The sequence below is a fragment of the Ursus maritimus genome, unplaced genomic scaffold (assembly GCF_017311325.1).
Source record: "Ursus maritimus isolate PB19 unplaced genomic scaffold, ASM1731132v1 scaffold_3, whole genome shotgun sequence".
Lineage (NCBI taxonomy): Eukaryota > Metazoa > Chordata > Mammalia > Carnivora > Ursidae > Ursus > Ursus maritimus.
In genome coordinates, this window is record NW_024425563.1 from 26,182,261 (window position 1) to 26,203,624 (window position 21,364).

The 21,364-nt window shown below is 33.0% G+C and overlaps 1 protein-coding gene across 1 annotated transcript in view; it reads left to right on the plus strand.

The window, feature by feature from the left end:
• Nucleotides 1–6,303: 6,303 nt before the first annotated feature.
• The window catches only part of POT1 (protection of telomeres 1), a 34,217-nt gene continuing 19,156 nt past the window's right edge, over nt 6,304–21,364 (plus strand). Inside the window, exons 1-6 of the mRNA XM_008705829.2 lie at nt 6,304–6,318; nt 6,571–6,701; nt 10,106–10,396; nt 14,273–14,428; nt 19,444–19,613; nt 20,709–20,797. Coding sequence (XP_008704051.1) covers nt 10,244–10,396; nt 14,273–14,428; nt 19,444–19,613; nt 20,709–20,797 — 568 coding nt within the window. The 5' untranslated portion in view covers nt 6,304–6,318; nt 6,571–6,701; nt 10,106–10,243. The remainder of the gene's footprint in view (nt 6,319–6,570; nt 6,702–10,105; nt 10,397–14,272; nt 14,429–19,443; nt 19,614–20,708; nt 20,798–21,364) is intronic.

Sequence of the window (21,364 nt, forward strand, 5' to 3'; positions counted from 1 at the left end):
TGAACTAAGCCTCTCTTCATAACTATTTCCTGCTGTTTTGCCCACACCAGTAAGAAGTTGGTTTCCACTTGGAAAATGAAGGTGGAGAAAGATCTTTCTTCCCCTGTCACTGAACTTTTGTATTGCTTGCTTGCTTATATTCAGGAATGATTGTAATGAAGCTTGAGGTCTCCATCTGGCTTTCAATTCATATCATAGGACTGACTCTGTCTTTTATGACCTTTTCCTCTAAGAAATTATTAACCTGGTAATTCAGAAAATTACCCTTATGTTTCATTAGTTTATAATTTGAATTGCATTAATGGATCATAAAAATCAATACTGTTTCCTCATTCTTTCTTAAAACTTAGGTTACATGCTTTTATTCATTCAGTTAAATGATTTCTTTGCCAGTCTTGTATAGCATTGTACTGGACTTAGTTGTTGTCCATAGTGATAAAGTGATAGACTCTCAGAGAGTTGATCATGAGGGAGATGAGGAAGACCTAAATTTAATCAACTGGCTAGTCACATTTGTATGCTATAACTAAAGAAACAAGCAGAGTGCTTTGGGAGTGAGAATGGGGAGATTAATGCTAACAGGGGAAAGCCTTCTAAGAGAGACTGCATTTGAGCTGAACTTTTGAGGATAAATTGGATGTTGATAGATGAGGAAGAAGAGGCCAACATTCTAGCCTTTGGAATTGCAACAACAGTTGTCAGACTTTTATAATGAAAATGTGAACTTTTCAATTTCAAAAGCTAACTGCTGAAGAAGTTAAATATAATTTTAAGCAATGGAATGTCTGCAGAATATTGATACATAATATTACTCTCTTGTAGCAGGCTTTTTCAGGGATCATTATTAAAGACTTATGATACTTCATGGTGTACACTTTGTTTATATTCTAGACCATAAAAGTATTTTTTTTACTTAATTTATAGTTTCTGTATATGGTAAAACTGATTTTTTAATATATATGTAATCAGTAACCTTATTTATATGATAGAACTATAATATAGTTGGCAATTGGTCTTTGAAAGATGATGTACTCAGAATTATTACAGAAAAAAATGTTTTAAGCGGCTATCAATGGAATGCTTTACTACATTACTTCCCAGGTCAAATGGATTCTAGTAATATTTAGGTTCACAAAAATTACTTTCAAGTTACAAATTGCTTTGATTTCCATCTGCATTTTTAAGTTCTCCTATTTCAGTTTACTAATTTTCCTCCACTTTACACATCATGATTGAGAAAATCAAAATATAGCCTCTTTTTCAGTTTGGTTGTCTTTTTTCCAGCAATTTCTGGAGGCTTCTTATGTATTGATGATATTAATCTTTTTTTTTTTTTTTTTTTGTCGTGTTAAGATGCTTTTCCCAGCATTTTAGTTTTAGTGCTACATATAGATAGATGGTCTTTGAAATACAAATGTTTAACATACATTTGGAGTCATAATTTTTTTTAGAAAGGCTTACCCATTCATTACAAGATCTGAAAAAATATTAGCCCGTATTTTCTTAAAATTCTTTTAAATTTTTAAAAACGAGTATTGCATATATTGCCTGGAATTTTGTTCTGTATGTAGTGTGAAATGATCTTTTTGTTCGCAGCTCACTTGTTTCAGAATCATTTGTTAAATGTGATGTATAAGTCACATATAATATATATACCTGTATATAAAGATCTATGGAGCAACACTTAACAGACAGCCTGAGATGAATTTTCTTCTCCCAATATGTGTCCCTGTGATAGTTCTCCTTAATTAAGAGGAGGACTATTCAGATGTCCAGTTTTTAATCATTGGAGTATTTGCTACAATCTCCACATGATCTTTTTGGAGATATAATAATACAGTCTTATTGTTAAACTCAGTATTTTAGTTCTTCATTTATCATTTTAGTATTTTTTAAGACTTGCAGGAATATGTTGCATGCATCTGCAGTATTCATACTAACTTGCTTTCTGTCTCTATCCCCTTCTGTAAACTTCATATAGATAGACTCATACAGCATGTGGTCTTTGCTTCTGGCTTCTTTCACTTAACATAACAATTTTGAGGTTCATTCGTGTTGTAGCATGTATTCATTTTTATTGCCGAATATCAGTATGTTTTTATAGTTATTTAAAAAAATATTCTAATTGTTTTGTCTTTCTTATTTTCAGTACAAGCTCTGTGAAGATAGAGATCATTGCTAAGTATACTATAAATCCTTATACCTAGGAGTAACATCTATGGTGGTTGCTCAGTACATGGAGTAAAATGTAAAACTCCAGATATAATTCCAGAATAACATTTATGAACTCAAAGAATATCAACCTACATACTTGTCTATCTATTCTGTGGGTTTTTTTTTTTTTTTTTTAGATTTATTTATTTATTTATTTTAGAGAGAATGAGCGCAAGTGCACGGAGGGTCAGAGGGAGAAATCTTAAGCAGACTCCCCTCTGAGCATGGAGCTAGACGCGGGGCTCAGTCTCAGGACCCATGAGATCATGACCAGAGCCGAAATCATGTCGGACATTTAACTGAGCCATGCAGACAGCCCTCTAATCTGTGTTTGATCTGTATATATGTAGGGGAAATTTATGTAATTTCACACCAGCATAATAAAGCGAATGCTACTATAAGTAGTTAAGTTTCCTTATAAAATTAGTAAGATTGTAGTATATAATATTGTCTTGATTCAATGATTTGCTTTCATATTTTTTACCTGTGTGTTTCAGTAATAAACTTTTATACAAATGGAAACTTGCTGAAATACTGATTGATTTATAAACAGTGCTATAGTAGATAAAAATGAGGTGAAACAACTTTCATGGAGAAATTTTTTTGTGAATTGTATAATTTATACATGCATGCTTCTTTGATTAGATGAATTACCAGCTTTCCCTTATAAAACTCCAAGGCAATTTACACTTAATCATGCTGATGAAATTAGGTGAATTACTCAAGATTGCAGAATATGGGACTTAATTTATCATTTGTTATCTTTTCCAGTTTTATATCAAGTTACATGAATTTAAGAGTTAAAGTGAATACTTTGTCAGTAGTTTACATATGAAGTCTGACTAAAACATTAAAGTCAAGACTTTATCAACTTTAAATATATATTTTAATATTTTAAAATACAGTTTAAGTAATTTATATTTATTTTTATATTACATTAGCACCTAAATGTACCATTTTGGTAGGTAAGGTGAGAATACTGATTTGTGAAAGCTCTTTCTACTTTTCCTATCTTTCCTGCTGGTGTTAGCTGTCAAGAAAATGGACTATTATCTTTCAGTTTTGTAACTTTATTGTTAAAATATGAACTTGTAAGTTGTTTGTAATTTCACAAGTTATTTTTCCTCTATTTGGGAATGAGTTAAAATGAGGCATGGGGAAAGTAAGTATTTTTATTATTTTATGTAGCCATTTTTAATGTATTATTTATTTGGTAAGACACGTCACTTCCTTGAAGCAGTAAAATAAAACATTTAGCAGTTTGCCTCGTTAGTATTTGTTAAAATGGGTAGCTTGGTTTCTAGTCATGAACCATACTAATTGAAAGAACCTGAAAAGTATTTAATATTTCATTTAGATTGTTATTTGTTTTTGTTATTGAGAGCAAGTTATTGGACAGATTTTTAAAGATTTTATTTATTTGAGAGAGAGAGAGCGCCTGCATCTGTGTGCAGGGGTCCGGGGGGGGGGCGCAGAGGGAGAGGGAGAGTATCCCAAGCATATGACCTGCTGAGGACGGATCCTGACCGGGGCTCAATCTCAGGACCCCAAGATCACGATCTGAGCCAAAATCAGGAGTATGACGCACCCAGGCACCCATGGACAGGTTTTTGTTTTGTTTTGTTTTTTTTAATGCCACTGGTTTTCTTGAATCTGAATTTTTGTTTCCTTCTTTCTTGGTTAGTAAAATCTTATTATATTAAAGGATTTGAACTCATGATGAGTCTCTTTGGCTTAAACTTGCTAAAAGTTGTGGGTGATACTTTCAAAAGAGAAAATTATAAGCCAAGAGAAAAAGAGTAAGGAACAGGGACTTAGCATTGATATGATAGCTCAGATCAGTGGTGCACAAATATGCTCCATTTAAGGAGATGCCATGTTCATCCACATAGAGTCACTTATATGACCACTTGCAAGTGTGGCGATTTCAGGCTTGTCAGTGAAGCCCTGATGCAGCCGGGGAGTGCCCTCTTCTACACATGTAGAGCTGTACAGCACATGGAGCCGTCCCATTTACCCACTCAGAATTCTGAGCGTGCACTTACACACTTGGGACACACACACTGTTGTGATGCTCTTTGGGCATCCCCCGCGGTTGCTTTTGTCTCTCGGCAGTCCATTTCTACCCCAACTCTGAACCTGACACAGATACTTCTGGGGGAATGAGGAGGAGGAAGGGCCTGGAGAAGGAATGTGTGCATTGCAAGTGGCGTATGTGTCCCTCTTTCTGTTGGTTTTTAAGAAAAGGCCGGAGTGTAGATGCAATTGTGTGTGCAGCCAAGACTGCTACTCTCTTGTGTGTGTGTGTGTATATATATATACACATAGTGCATCTTAGGTTTATAGAAGGGTACAATAGAGCCATATGATAACTGCAAGAAAAAGAATATGTCATTCTGTTAAAAATAAGTAAAATTGATCTTTGATATTTTGTAAGACTGCTAAGAGAAAAAAAATGTCAGGAAACAGTACTCCTCACAAACAGAGCTACTGAAAAGGGAAACTCAGAATACAAATTTGGTTCCAGTGGATCCTACCAATGTATTAAGAAAAGAGAATGTAATATTATTTACTCTTTAAAGATACTTACTGAGGTTTTGATTTTATTTTTAAGTTTTTTTAATGTTCTCTAAAATTATTTCCCCTCCTCATGGAATCAGATTTCTTTTCCTCCCTCCTACCTTCACTCTCTCCTCCCCTCCTTTCCTCCTTTTCCCCTCCTATTCCTTTCCCCCTATCCTTCCACTCCTGCTCTCTTCTGCTCCACCTCTTTCTCTCCCCAACACTTTCCGTTGTCCTTCCTTCTTTCCATCCTTCCTACCTACCTTCCTTCCTTCCTTCTATTTTTGCTCTATATCTGGTAATTGTTGACTGTCTTTACATTTAAAAATGTAGGTATGATTTATTTTAGGTGATAGACACTCATCTTGTTTGCTTTGTGTATAAGTACTTTGTTTTTCCATACTTTTTGGATTACTACAGCTTTGTAGTACATCTTGAAGCCTGAGATTGTGATACCTCCAGCTTTGTCCTTTCTTTTCCTATTTGATCTCCTCCTTCAATGGGAAATCTGAGAGACAAATAGAATTTTCATATGGCATGTTGATTGACAATGTCACTGTAGTGTGGGTGGAAAGAGAGTGCCCATCTGGCTGTAAGGGCCCCTATTGTGATAATGCAGAGGGATTTATTCTGGGTGGTAACCCCCACACTGGAAGCCTTAGCACTTCCTGGTTAATCAGTGAAATGTCCTTGGAAAACAGCCTGTGTTCCTGGAAGTGGTTGGTTTAAATACTCTGCCTCCCAATCTGAAATCATTTTTCTGGCAGTAGAGGTCAGGATGGGTGGTTATTGAAACAGTTGTTCTGTGTGTAAACTTTTAATTAACCTTGATTTTGGCTCTACGTTTCACTGCCACCCTTATCCCAGTGACTCCCATCTTTATTGTAGCCACTTTATAGTATCTTCTGGATTGTCTCCCCTGTTCATTTTATCCCTAACCCTTTGTTTTCCTGTCTTCCTGAAACATATTGCTGTCTTCTCCCCTGCTACTCCACTCCCCTCTCCTCTCTTCTTTCACTGTTCTGGGTTTATTCTTTTCTATCTTGATATTGTAATTACTAGGGTAATGGGTAGGACTGGAAGTCAACACATTTTCTCAGTGTGTAACTTCCTGAAATATGCATATCAAAAGGCAACATCTATTACAGTTTTTACTACCACCAGTATTTGAAGTTTTCATTTTCATAGCAACCCAGCTATTAAATTTAAAGTGTATATGTTTCATGTTCTAATATGTAATCTTCTCTATGAAAGTAGCAAATCCTCATTTTTTTCTTTTGACTTTGTTGTTAATATAATTTTCTATGAACTGTTTGTTCCTTTGAATTTTATAGTCAGTGTGAAGTCCTGGGTTTCATAAGCAGTTTTCATAGAATCTTTATGCAGTATATTGACTCTTCATCACATTTGCTTCAAATATATTCTAGTCTTTGTTTCCACCCTAATTTTGTTTATTTTATAAATTATATTTTATTTGAATAGGTTTATCTGCTTCATAATTTCTAAACTTTGAAGTAATACAAAAGTTAACCGCCCCTCCAGGTAATTTATATTAAGAATTTTATTTTTGTTTTACTAAACTTTCTAAAATTAATTTTTGTGGAACACTCTTGCAGTATAATTTGGCAATGCATTTTGAGAGCCAAGAAACTGTCTCTGTGTTTTGATCCTGTTCTCAGAAGGCTTAATTAAAAGGAGGGATAAGAGTTTGTTTGGTGTTTTGAATTCAACCGTATTCTTATTTTGTCAAATGCTTTGAAATACTAAAAGGTACAATATTTTTGTGTTTTCCAGATTATTGCTCAGTTGTAACAATTGTGGACCAGACAAATGTAAAGTTAACCTGCCTGCTCTTTAGTGGAAATTATGAAGCCCTTCCAATAATTTATAAAAATGGAGATATTGTTCGCTTTCATAGGCTGAAGGTATAATTCGTACTGTCCAGAACTCATATCTGTTTGAAGAGAACTCTGTATTTTTCACTAGTACTAGTTAGCCCTAATTGTGTGGTTGCTGTGGTAGAACAAAGCATCAAGCATTTCAAGAGACAAGAAGAAATGTAAATAATACCAGACTTCAAATAATTAATATTAGGAAACCTCTTCATTTGGACAAACTGCCTTCCTTCCACAAGAAATTTATTAGATGGCGTAATTAAGACTAGTTGCATTCTGTCTTCTCACTTCTGAATGTAGATTGATGCTTTAAAGGTTTTCATGTAGAGCTGGGTTAAAAAAAAAAAAAAAAGCCCTAGGCCAACAGGGCTTTTTATTTATATTTTTTTCACTCTTTTATAAAATAATTATACAGTGATCGAGAGTTTATATTATTTTTCCATTTGTTGTGTTAATTCAAGTATGGTGAAAGCATTGAGATATTAAGTATAAAATCAAAGTAAGTTGATCTTCATTTATGAAAAATGTATTAAAACATGAATAGATTTTTTTTTTTAAGATTTTATTTATTTATTTGACAGAGATAGAGACAGCCAGCGAGAGAGGGAACACAGGCAGGGGAGTGGGAGAAGAAGAAGCAGGCTCATAGCGGAGGAGCCTGATGTGGGGCTCGATCCCATAACGCTGGGATCACGCCCTGAGCCGAAGGCAGATGCTTAACCGCTGTGCCACCCAGGTGCCCCCATGAATAGATATTTTGGTACTTTTAAAATTATGCTATCAGTCAAACAATTAAATGTAAGGAAACCTTTAATATGAAGGTAAAGCTATTAAATAGTATGTAATTTTTTTTAAAAAATTAAGTAATATTTTCAGTCCCTTAGGTTTTAAACATTTCAGTCCTTCATCTTTTCCTCTTGTTATATGGGTTTCCATGAAGCTCTTTCATTATCTTGGTTGTCTTTTTTCTTATAATGCTTCAGTTTATCTGTGTCCCTCATGGTCAGTGTGATGCTCATAAATGAACAGAATATTCTGAGTGTGTTCTGTTCTTAGTTTTGGTGAGAATTACCTTACTTGATCTCTTATGCCTTACCCTGAGAATAGAAGAGTAGTAGAGAATATTTGTGTAAAGTTAAAAAGGAAATAGAGATATTATCATCATAGCGAATTTATCCCAACTTCAAAAGATAACTTATTTCTCACACACTGTTGTTTCAGTGTACTGTTCCCTCCTGATGTTTTTAGTTGTTATTCTTGCTGTTGTTTAACTGAAGTAGGATATGCATCTCTCAGTTCTATTTGTTTTAAAGAGAATAGACTATACGTTTTGTTTTTTAATGTATGGCTTGTGCTTGTGTGATTCAGCCACATTACTGCATATAATTTCACTTTGTTCATTTTCATTGGTAAGTGTGTGAATGCATCAGAATTTATATATTCTGTGGGACATTCAGTTTGAGGGTGTTATGCTGCTATAAACAGTCTAACACATATCTTTTAGTGAATATATATAAATATTTTTATTAATGAAAAATTTACTGGATAGGCTAAATAGATTAGCTATATTATGTTTATTTGAACATAGATCAATAGAAGTTATCTAATCTGAAGAACAAGGATAAATGAAAGATTGACAAGAGCTTTGGGGACCTGTGGAATGATATCAAAGTGTGAAACATGTCATTTGAGATGCACAAGAAAACCGTGTATATGAGAGACAAAAATACTTATAGAAATGAATAGAAATGACCAGAATTTTTCCAAATTTGATGGAAAACATTGACTTACAGATTTTAGAAACTCAGTGCACTCCATGCAGGGCACCACAAAGAAAAGCACACCTGAAGAAATCACTGTGAAACCATTGAAAAAGATTTGAAAAAAGAACTTGAAATGAGCTGGCAGAGAAATAACACATTCCACATAGGAAACCGTAATACCAGCCATCTTTGATTTCTTATCAGAAATACTGGCACTTGAGGAACAAAGCAATGATAAATTTAAAGTGGTGATAGAAAATTGATCACCTGGAATTTTGTATCCAGAGAAAATATTTTTCAAAAATGAAAGCATCCACTGCCATCGTATCTTTGCTACAAGTAAATGCTAAAGGATGGTGTTCAGGACAAAAACGAATGCTACCAACCAGAAACTTGATGGTTAAGAAATGACCAAAAACAAACAAACAAAAAGGAAATAGTGAATAAATGGTGAAAGATGCTGTTTTGTATTTCTTCCCATAATTTCAGTAAAGGATAAATGACTATTTATAAGAAAAATAGTAACATTTAGGAAGATGGAATTAATAAAATATGTAGAAGAATATGAATGATAGCACAAAGGATTGTTAGAATGATTAAGTGGAATTAACCACCAAAAGGTTAGTATGTACCTTCAGAGGTTATTACACTTTCAGTAGAAAGTGTAAAATGAGATATGGGCAAGTGGGGAATATGATATGGAAAGTAGGGATTATGTAGTAGAACTCTATTAGTTCCAGATAGACTTTGAGATAAGGATTCTTTCAGAGCTCAGAGGAGGTAAACAATACTAATAAGTTCAAAATAAGACAGGAAAGGAACAGTAGAAAAACAGTTTTTAAAAAGCAAACGGGATACAAAAGGAAAACAAATAAGATAGTAGACTTAAATATAACCATATCAATAATTTTATGTAAATGGACTAAACACTTCTTTTGTAAGGAAAAACAGACTAAAAAAGCAAGAACAAATAATCACTTCCTACAAGAAATGAAGACACACACACATTGTAAGTAAAACTGTAGAAAAGATACACCAACCAAACAATAAGCATAAGGAAAATGAAAACACTGTATCAATATCAGATGGAGTATTACAGGAGATTAAAGGGGGGGGGCATTTCATAAGGACAAAAAGATTGCTTAATGAAGATGTAACCATGGTAAATGCATGTGCATCTGTTAGCCGAGGTTCCGAATTTGAAAGCCAGAGTCTTTGTGGCTTATCTTGGCTTTCAGTCAGACTGATGAAATCAACCTCACTGCATTTTACTCACTTTGAAGTGTTATACTTTAAGTGTTCTAGTTTTGCTTGTAATGGTCACAAGTAATTGTCACTTAGTATATTTTTCCTTTTGTAAATTATACGTTAGTAAGAGAAGTAATAAATGTAAAAGTGCAAGCCTGATAGGATCAGGGAGTCGACCACTAGACCTTTGAAAAGTAGAAATAAGCATTACATAGTGTTATACAGTTTACATGGTGCTTGTGGATCTTGATATACAGCCCAGTGGATTTTATAATTTCGTATGCTAATTAAGTAAAAATATATTAAATAATTATATCCTCTATTAACTATGCTGGCAAGACTTTATAATCTCTCAAATTTCTTGATTTTTGGGGTTCTGCATCAATAAGCTGTTTTGTTTTCTGTTTTGCCCAACTTTCTTAGATCCAAGTTTATAAAAAGGAGACTCAGGGTATCACTAGCTCTGGCTTTGCAGCTTTGACATTTGAGGGAACTTTGGGAGCTCCTATCATACCTCGTACTTCAAGCAAGTATTTTAACTTCACCGCCGAGGACCACAAAATGGTAGAAGCTTTACGTGTTTGGGCATCTACTCATATTTCACCTTCTTCGACGTTAGTAAAATTGTGTGATGTTCAACCACTGCAGTATTTTGACCTGACTTGTCAGCTCTTGGGCAAAGCAGAAGTGGATGGAGCATCATTTCTTCTAAAGGTAAGTATTTTAAATACCTGAAATTATAAATTAGCACCACCTACATACCTAAAAAGAGCTTATATTTCATTCTGGTAGGATAATACGCATACTGTGTATTATATTAAGAACTTTAAATCTAACTTACCATTTTTGACGAGCCTAGATATTCATGCAACTCTACTCTTGAACTTCTTTATACTTCCAGAGAAAAATAGTATTTTCAATAGTTTAAATGTAGTTTATGCTTTATTTATTTCTTATTTTAGTATTAATATAAAGTTGTTTTCTACTGTTATATTTTAGGTACAGTTGTACATATGCATATTTCTGCTTCCCTGTCAAGGTGGCCTTCCCTCTCACTTACTCTCTTGACTCCTTCATGTTGGGTTCTCTTCCTATGTCATTTCACTGCCTGTTTCATTGAGTAGATCACAGAAGGTTTCAAAGTGTTTATTTTTGTTCTTGTTCTGTTTTGTTTTTAAATCAGCATGATTTTTAAAAAGTAACATAAGACCCATATAATCTTTGTTTATACCTACCCCAATTTACTCATGAATAGCTTCTGAAAAAGACAGTTGTCTATATTAATGCTCATCTACCCATCCTATGAGTATACATTTAAACAAACACTGCTTCAGCTCTGTTCCTGTGGTTTTTTCTTTAGCTTCTGACTCTTTGAAACAATAGGACAAGAAACAGAGTACAGAGGCACAAGTGTTGGGTTTAGCTTTATTACCATTTATACCTTGCCCTTATTAAGGAACGGGGAAGATAGAAATCCCTGAATAAAAGATGAAGTTTTTAAAATTGAAAGCACGTTTATATACACATGAAATACTCTGAAAAAAGTAATTGCATGCTATAAAAAAAGTTAAGTCAAGTATGACAGCTAAAGTTAAAGCAAAGTAAAATCTTCCAAAGTTAGAAGGAATCCTAGGTCAGCCGGTCATAAGGTCATACTTTTTTGCCCAAAGTGACATCCTTAACAGATGAGCATTTGTTAATCACTGAATGCTTCCAATGACAAGTAATCTACTGTGCAGATATACCCCATCTTTTGACTGCTGTGTTAGAAAATTCTTAAATCCTGAGAAAAAATCTGCCACCTTTTAGCTGACATGGCTGGATCTACATTCACTCTAAAGCAACAAAATATACGCTTGTATCCAATTTTTATAGATAGCCTTTTCATATAAGTGAAAACAGCTTTCATTTAGATGTTATTTTAAAATACTACATTCAGAAGTGAATTTATTTTTGTAAATTTTCTAAATTTATTTTGTAAGTTTGGAAAAATGCATTTAAAAGAATATTCTTATATTTCTTGTAACAAAAATTGGAAACACTCATTACTAACAATAGAGAATTGTGAAGTATTCATGTATTATGGAATACTCTTACAATAAAATGACTACGGTAGACATAGTTATTAAGATAGATACTCATAATATTCTTTTTGGCAATTAATGCAGTTTTATTTATATACTAAAATGTATTATATCCATAGTAAAATTACATTAAAAAGAATGTGTAGCAATAATTTACTTATGTTATCTCTGGGAAGTCAAATTTTGAGTGATTTTTTTTTTTTCTGAAATTGATTTTCCTATCACATACCAGAAATAACTTTATGTTTTAAACACAGAAGGAACCAGACATTACTCCAGGTGAGGTCTGAAAAGCATGGAATGTAGCATAATTATTTCCTTTCTCAGCCTGGATTTGATACCAGTTTTGTTTCCTATATTAGTAACTATGATACTAATTTATTTTAATTATTCTTTATGCGAATGACATATTAAAACAATAATATACTGTAATCCACAGTTTATTTTTAGAAATCAGAAATGGTTTAATTTTAAAGAAAATTATAATCCTCTTTGTGAATATTAAATATATCTGTGAAAATGTTTAGCAAAATAGAATTAGAAGTATTCCTCCTTAACTTGATAAACAATTTCTCCTGTAAATTAATCAAACAAAATATTTAGTGGTAAAATTCTGAAGTCAATGATGCCAGGAACAAGACAAAAATACCCACTATTTTCTCTGTTAATGTTGTTTGGAAATCTCAAGAATTCACTAAGATAAGAAAAAAATGAGAGACATAACACTTTTAAAAGAAAGGAAAAAAGATCAGTACTCACAAGATATAAAAACCCAAACAATGAAGTGAAAAGTTATGTGGATTAATAAAATTATTTAGTGAGATCACTGGTTTAAACATTAGTGAAATATAGCTTTGCTACATACTATAATAAATAGAACATATAATTGAACAAAAGTTCTCCCAATGTCACAATGACTGTAAAACAAGACAATTCAGGCAAGAAATCCCTGAACTTCTGTGAAGAAACCTAGAAAGCAGGAGCATAAAAGAAAAGTAGGACTAATTACTAAAAGGTTTGATTCTTTTTAAAAGTGTTTTAAAATAAAATGCCATTTTAATTAAAACCATATTTTCTAAATTGACTATAATTCTGAAATTTATTAGAACATTAAATGGTCAAGAATAAGACAAGAAAACTTGACAAAGAAAACTCAGTGAGACCTCCGTATCAGATATCAAATCATATTATAAAATTACAGAAATTAAGATTATAGTAAGACTGATCAATGGAAAAGACTGGGAACCTCAAAAACAGTCTTATACTGTACATATAATATATGCATGATAAAAATAACATTAAGTGTCATTTCAAATTGATGAAGACAGATTGTTAAATGATGATTGTTATCTATTTGGAAAAAGGAATCAGATCTATATATAATATACAAATTCCTAACAGATTAAATATTGAAACAAAATTGCAAAAGTTCCAGAATTTATTAAAAAAAAAAAAAAGACTGAGTCATAAGTGATTAAAACTGAAGCATAAAAGCAATGTAGCAGCACTCTACTCTCTCAGCTCCTCCCCCAAAAAACTGGTAGAGTTGTCTGTAAAGCTATTTTAGTCATAAAAACAGTATACACAAAATGAAGGAACAGATTCCAAGTGGAGAAAAATGTTTGTGACATATAATGTAACTCTTCTCAAAGTGTCCTGTTTCTTTGAATAATGTAGGGAACAGTGAGTGACCCAAACTCAATGATTTTTTATTTGAAACTTGGCATAGTCACCACCATTATTGAATACTTCCTCTGTAAGCTGACCCTGGCAGACAGTCTCTCTGTAGAACTGCAGCATTTTCTGTTCAGTGAGCCTATTTCTCTTTTCCAGCCAAATTTCTTACATACAGAGGCGTTCTTACCTCATGCCAGATGTCTTTTGTCATGCCCTTTTATAACAAAACATAGCTATCTCTTAAAAGCCTAGCACAGCATAGGCTAGCTCACATGTTGAGGGTGGGGTACACTTGTCCTGTGCCTCTGTTCCCATCCTTATCTCAGCGTAGCCTAGTAGCAATCCACTATATCTTTTCCTTTTCCAGCACCCATGACTTTTTCATTCATTTGTATTCATAACCTCTAACGTAAACAGAATGTCCCTGTCTGTACTTGTAAAGGCCTTCTCCACATTAGAACAAAGTGAAAAAATGAGCAAAGCTTAGAATACATTCCTAAAAGTTAGGGATTTATACTTAAGAAAATTAGCAGATATAGTCTTAAGGGTTTATGTATAAGATGGTAAGGAAATAAAGTAAATTCAACAATATGTTAGTACTTTTTTCTGGGTAGTGTGAATTTTTTTCTTCTTTACATTTTCCACATGTCCTATATTTATGCAGTCCTTTTACAGTCAGAATATACACCATATTTAAAGTTCAGCAGATATTTGGGGGGAATACATTTAATTACTTTTAAGTTATATTACCAACAAATAAAAGTCTTTTAAAAGTCTCCACAGTTACACAAAAAAGATCATTAAACTTTGCTCTACCCTATTATGGCAGGTATGGGATGGCACCAGGACCCCGTTCCCATCTTGGAGAGTCTTAATACAAGATCTTGTACTTGAAGGAGATTTAAGTCATATCCATCGGCTGCAGAATCTGACAATAGACATTTTAGTCTATGATAATCATGTTCAAGTGGCAAAATCTCTGAAGGTGATGTTGAGGAGCAAATGTTTGCTCTTTTTTTTGTTTTTGTAAATGTGGGGTAAATCACGTTTATAGATGATATTTGAGGTCTAGAAATTAACTCCAAATTTATTTTTTCTTTAATTTTTAATTTGTAAAATATATTGAAAATAAATTATTAGAAAACACTAAATTATTAGAAGATGCATTAAGTTATAGTGGTTTGAGCAACTTTTTAAATAAAATTAAAGAACATTTCCTGAATATTTTAATGCTATACACAATTTTACTATGAAAATAGGAAAAATTTTATTGTATGAAATTGTATAAAATATTTGTAAGCTTAAATGTTAAGCTTTATTAATTGATTTTTAGCCACAACTTTGTACTCATTAGTTTAAGAAATTGTTAATCCACTTCTAATATATATCATAAATTGTGTGTTTGTATTGTGCAGTTTATTAGAATTTGCTCACTGTTTTTGAGTTATATTTTAGGTAAAAATAAGCTGTCCAGATATGGCACTTCTTGATTATTAATATTGGGAATATTTTATTTATTTTATTTTTTAAATTCTTTTATTTGCACATATCTTTTTTAGCAACAAGTGGCATCATTAATAGTAACAATAATAATAGTAACGTTTGTTAAGTATATCATATGTATTTAGCACTATCCTGTGCAGTTGGTATGGTCGCCATTCCTGTTTTACAAGTGAGAAAACTGAGCAGTCACAGGTTAAGCCCAAGATTTCATGGCTACTTGGGTGACGGCAGTATTTGAATTTAGTGTTTGTTTCCAGAGCCAGTCCTTTTAAGCAGTGTAAAGAAATTATTTTCTTTATTGCAAATAGCTTCCATCCTACCTTTAGGGACTTATACCGCCTACTTATAGAAAGTTATATGGCCTACTTATAGGAAGAAAATAGTAGAAGTGAATTGCAGTTGTTTTAGATACAAATTTTATGCCCAGTTTCCCTTTGTAAATAAATGTTCTTGGAGAAGGAAATAGTTCCTCATACCCACAAATAAGCCCACCCAACTCAAATCGATAAATTAGGTTAAAGTCAGGGTCCAGGAAGGTGCTAACTGAACTTTCTTGTCCTGTATGTGTGTGTGTACGTGCTTTCATACCTAACATATCAAGAGAAAATTGACCATTGAAGATGCATTTTTGGTGCTTTTCCCTGATTTTCTCTAGATTGATTACTTTATTTCAAAAATAAATGTAATGATAAAGCAAATTCAAAGTCTTTTTAAAATACAGATAGAGTTTTGGGGCATCTGGGTGGCTCAGTGGGTTAAGCATCTGCCTTTGGTTCAGGTCATGATCCTGGGGTCGGGATCAAGCCCTGCATCCTGTTCCCTCCTCAGTGGGGTGCCTGCTTCTCCCTCTCCCTCTGCCCCTCCCCCCTTGCTTGTGCACTCTCTCTGTCTCAAGTAAAATAAAATCTTAAAAAAAAATACAGATTGCGTTCTTAGGAATGAAAAAGGTTTACATTTTATTTTAGATTCTTCTTTCACAATTTAATTTCCTTCTCTTTCTTTTATGCTGCTTTTACAGGTCTTTCTGTTCGCTTATCCCGATTCCCTTGTCCGCATCCTGAACAATACCTAGCACAGTGCTTTCCTTATAGTAAGGATGAAGTAAATAATATCTACTAGTGAATGAGTGAACCAATGAGGGCTGTGAATTTCTTTCAGATTTTTTTTCAGCTCCCTTTTTGTCTGCTTTATCTCACCCACTAGAGGGTGCTCTGAGCACACATTACTGAGAAAATATAGGGCACTTAATCTTTTTCTGAAGATAACCATAACATTGATTATTTATGTGCAATATAATAGAAAAATGAAAAGGATTTTCTCTGTATAAGTAATGTAACTGTAGGCTTTTATTTAATGTATATTGACATCCCATTTTATTTGTTCTAAGACAACCTTTATACCGTTTAATACTAAGAAATCCCCAGATGACATTGATACAAATGAATTCTTATCAGCACTTGAAGACAACTGTTTGAAATTGCGTTTTTTTACTGAAATATGTGGACCAGAGTTTTGTTGTACAGAAACAGGAAAGAATATTTTTTAAATACAGAGAATATTTAAGGGAATCTTAAACTATAATATAGTTGGCTTTTATATACATTTTACAACTGAAATCGTTCTTAACATTTTTCCTCAATTTTGCTTTTTTAAGTGTTACACAAGCACAAATCCACATATTCATGGGCACACACATACACAAACAGACATTTCAGACTTTTTGTCTAGAAATTAAAGCATTGTATTTCCAATCATCAGTCTTATCTTGACACAATTTAAAAATAATTATAAAAAATATATAGTCATAATTATGTTTTGGCCTTCAGTAACCCAAGAGCTGTAGTTCGACTGGTTATTTTCAGACATATACATGTAATTAAAAACATTAAACTTAAAGGGAATTTCTTGATAGTTTGTAAAGAAGATTAAAATTAAAGGGATAGTAATTTCTTAATAGCTGTATTTGCTTTGCTTTATTTTTGATGTTTACTGAAACGGATTTTTATCACAATTTTGGAAGTATATTTTTATAATTTTTGGTTATGACTCCCTCCCTTGCATGTTTAGAATCTTATCCCATTATTGACAAGACTAAGCAATATGTGTCTATTATAGTAGAACATCTGGCATATTTCATAGTTTATTTAGCAAGCTTAAAAAAAGAATACAATGCTGCCTCCAGAAGGAATTTCTGGAAATAACAGTTTGCCACCTTGATAGACTATTTATATAAATAAATTCTTTCTTGGTCTTTATTGTTTTATTATGAAAGTCAACAGTAGAAAAGTTAGTGTAATAAATACCCATGTGCCTGGCATCTTAACATTCTTAAATGTTTTGCCACACGTTTCAGGTACTTTTAATTTTTAGGACATAAATCTCTACATACTGAATCTTTGCCTCTGCCCATTCTCATTTTTTGCTTCCTAGTATCTTCTTTCTATTTATCCTAGTATGTAGGTATGTACACCCATGTTTGTTATGCTTTTATTTTATGTACTTATCTCTGAAAAATGCATATGATGTGTTATTCTGTAATTTGCTTTCTTTGAAATTATATTTTTAGGATATATCCATGTTCATATGTGTGTCTGCATTAATACACAGGGTCTTAATTATTATAGCTTTATTTTTATTTTTTATAGCTTTATTTTTAAATAATATTCTGTAGATCAAACCTCCCTCCTCCTCCTCCAGTGTAGTCTTCAAACTTGCCTTGCTAGTCACATTCAAATCAGCTTTTCAAATTCCATAAAAGACACTGGGGATTTTGATTGAAAATACAGTGATTTTAAAGATTAATTTGGGGGGGTTACTATCTTTATAGTGTCGAAGCGTTTCATTTATGAATATGATTTCTTTCTCCATGTGTTTACGCCTTTTTTAAAAAAAATTGTATCTATACAGAGCATTTTATCTAGAGGGAGGTGGTTTTTATTAATTAATTAATTTATTTATTTTAAGTAAACTCTTCCCTCAGTGTGGGGCTGGAACTCATGATTCTGAGATTAAGAGTCACATGCTCTGCAGACTAAGCCAGCCACGTACCCGCATGTGTTTAGGTCTTCTTGAAGTGCTTTGTATATACCTGTATTGTACTAGTGTATTACCTGTATTTAAAGAGAATCACAGAATGATAAACATCCAGAAAGAATGAGATAAAAGTAAATAGAAATAGAGTGTTTTTTTCCTTCCAATATCTTACTTTGGAGACCATGGGGAAAATCAGTTTTGTCTTTGTTTCTTTTTTGTTTCTGTGTTTTCCTTCTTTCTTTTTACCCTGCTCCCCTGCTGTGTTGTAGCTGTCAGTGGAAGAAGTCAGAGAAAAAAGACCTAAATCCCTGCCTCCTCCTCACAAAAACATGACTGGGAGGAAAAAGGTTATATAGCTTCTTCCTTTGAGTAGGTGTCAATTTCTTTGATAAACATTCTGCATCTGTCATTTGAAGTCTTCTACATTAGAAGAATACCAAATACTCTATAATTAAAGACATTTTTAAGATTAAACAAAACATCTAAAATAATAGAACATTTAGTTCATAATTGGTTTAATCTTGTATTTGAACTCATAGAATGTGTTTTACATTATAGTGTACAGACACAGTGCTTATTGAAAAAGTTTTCTCTCCATAAAACTTGTGGAATAGGGGGATATTTATATTACATTAAAAATTTTTCTGGTATTCTCATAATGAGAGTATTTTAGCAATCATATTTAATTAAATCTTTTTTTTTTAAGAATTTATTTGTCTATTAGAGAGAGCAAGAAAGAGAGAGAGCACATGCAAGGGGAGCAGGAGAGGGAGAAGCAGGCTCCCTGCTTGGCAGGAGCCTTGGCAGGGAGCCTGCCGCGGGGCTCGATCCCAGGACCCTGGGATCATAACCTGAGCTGAAGGCAGATGCTCAACCGACTGAGCCACCCAGGCACCCCAAATCTCACCTTAAAGTAGCTAAAACATTTATTTTCAGAGTAAACAGTTTTCCAAATCAAATAGAGGGCTTGAGTTTGAGTTTGATTGAGGTAACGGGTTTCCTAACGACTGCATTTTATCAATGCTAAGACTCAATCTTATTTCACACTTTAATATCTCCGACATGGAAATATGTCTTCCATTTGAAAAATATAGATATAAATGGATACATACATATATGCAGATATATATGCACATATATATTGGATGTAGATGTGTATACATGGGTCTATGTAAACATATACATAAATTCATGCATATATATACATCCATATACATTTATATGTATACACAGTTGTGCACACACACACACACACACACACACACAAACACATGTTTTGGTTTTGATACAGTGTCCTTGGGGCTGATACCTAGTACACGCTAGTATAACACACCAGGATCCTTTCTGATTAGTCAGCACCCCTGATTGTTGGTCTTATACCCCATATTGATTGTTAAGTATTTTATGTATCAGAAATTGTTCAATTTTTCTTCATTTTCTAAATAATAAACAATGTATTTTTAGGTTGGAAGCTTTCTTAGAATTTATAGCCTCCATACCAAACTTCAATCAATGAATTCGGAGAACCAGGCAACATTGTTAGCTCTAGAGTTTCATCTCCATGGGGGTACCAGTTACGGCCGGGGAATCAGAGTCTTGCCAGAAAGTAACTCTGATGTGGATCAACTGAAAAAGTAAGCATATTATATGCCTATTTAGAAATTGTGAATAAAGTATTAATTAAGCTGATTTCCACGATACTACTATTCTGTACTGGGGTGGATGAATCTGGTAAGTTCTTTGTAATTGATCCTCATAACCTGTGCCAACTATCCATTTGATTAAGTAGATAAACCAAATGAAACAAATCAAGCAATTGTAGGTTCAAATAGCTAAATAGTAGCAGAGCTAGGGATGTAGTCTAAGGTTTCCAATATGTCTACTCTGTGCTTGTGCTCTTCTTCCACCATTTGACACATTTCCCCAGTAAACCAACAGGCAGTTGAAACTGGAGTTTAGCTAGAGTTTGGGAAACTTGATACGTAACTAGAACTCCAAATATACTTAATCCTGCCATGAAAAAATATTATTTCTTTAATGTGCCTATGACTAATAAAATAGGTAACAGAAGTGATTTGGAGTATCATATTTTAAAAACTTTTTGTGCCCAGAAAGTGAAATAGTACCTTAAGTCCTGCTACATAGGCAGTTCTCTTTTTTGAAGTATCCCTAGTACTCAACTGTATACAGAAACTTTTCACCAGTATTCTAGAGAAGTAAAAATAAATCTTGTGGATATCTTCAAAGAGTTCTAGAAAATAAACCCATTCAGTAAGTTGAAATAATATTTTTACATTTTAATATATTAAAATCAGCATGACTTTTAAAACCAATTAAATTCGCTATTTTAATAATTTTGTATCAGGTTTACTTTTTTATTTCTCATATTGCCTTAAATAGAGCATAGTATTTCACTTTTGGATTCTGGAATGAGATTGTTCTGACCGAATGCCATCATTAAATTCCCAGTTTATTTTGGTTTGCGGCATTTCATCATCCTACTGTTTTACTCATATCTTTCTAGAATCAGGTTTTTTAAATTTGGGGTACCTTAGAACTCCAAGATAATCTGAGGAAAGCCATAGACCTTCTACTGAAGAAGTTATACACACACACACATAATTTTTATACAATTTCAGTGATTTCTTGGTTTCTAAGGGTAGAATAAACTGATCATATTGACTGTGTTTTATGCAATTTGGTTTGAAATTATATTCTTTCAATTGTAGGGTTTTAGAATCTGCCGATTTGACAGCCAATCAGTGTTTTGATGGTATATGTCATTCAGAACACGAGGGCAGCTTTCGGACTCTTTCAAGTAAGGACAGTTTTTAATGTTAACAGTTCAGTCTTTGCTAACTGAAATGGCTTTATGAATATTAGTTCTCTTTTTTAGTATCTTCCCATCTCTGCCTCTCTCTTTTTTTTGTTAAATCCATATTCATTGTAAAGGAACAGGCTAAATCTTATGTGTCCTATGTAAAGGTAAACATTATTTCTCCCTTAATTGTATAATTGCATTTTCAAATTAGAAAGGTAGGGATTCCTGGATGTGTGATATATGTAGTATTTATGTATGTATGTTTACATGTGTGTGTATATATACACATATATGTATGTGTATATATACATTAAAATTCTGTATTTCCTAGGCAACCACCTTGCTTGTCAGTTTCTAAAGTGAACAGTGGTTGCTTTTGCTGCTTTATTTCAAAGAGCTAGATTATTTTTTGATCGTACATATTTTAGAGATACACATGGTTCCCAGTCTTTATCAAGTTCATCAGGTTCCTAGTTACAAGATCTTAAACGAACACTTGATTCTGTATTTATATTATTGCCGACCTGAATAGGTGACTATTCAAATCTAAATTTAAAAAATCTG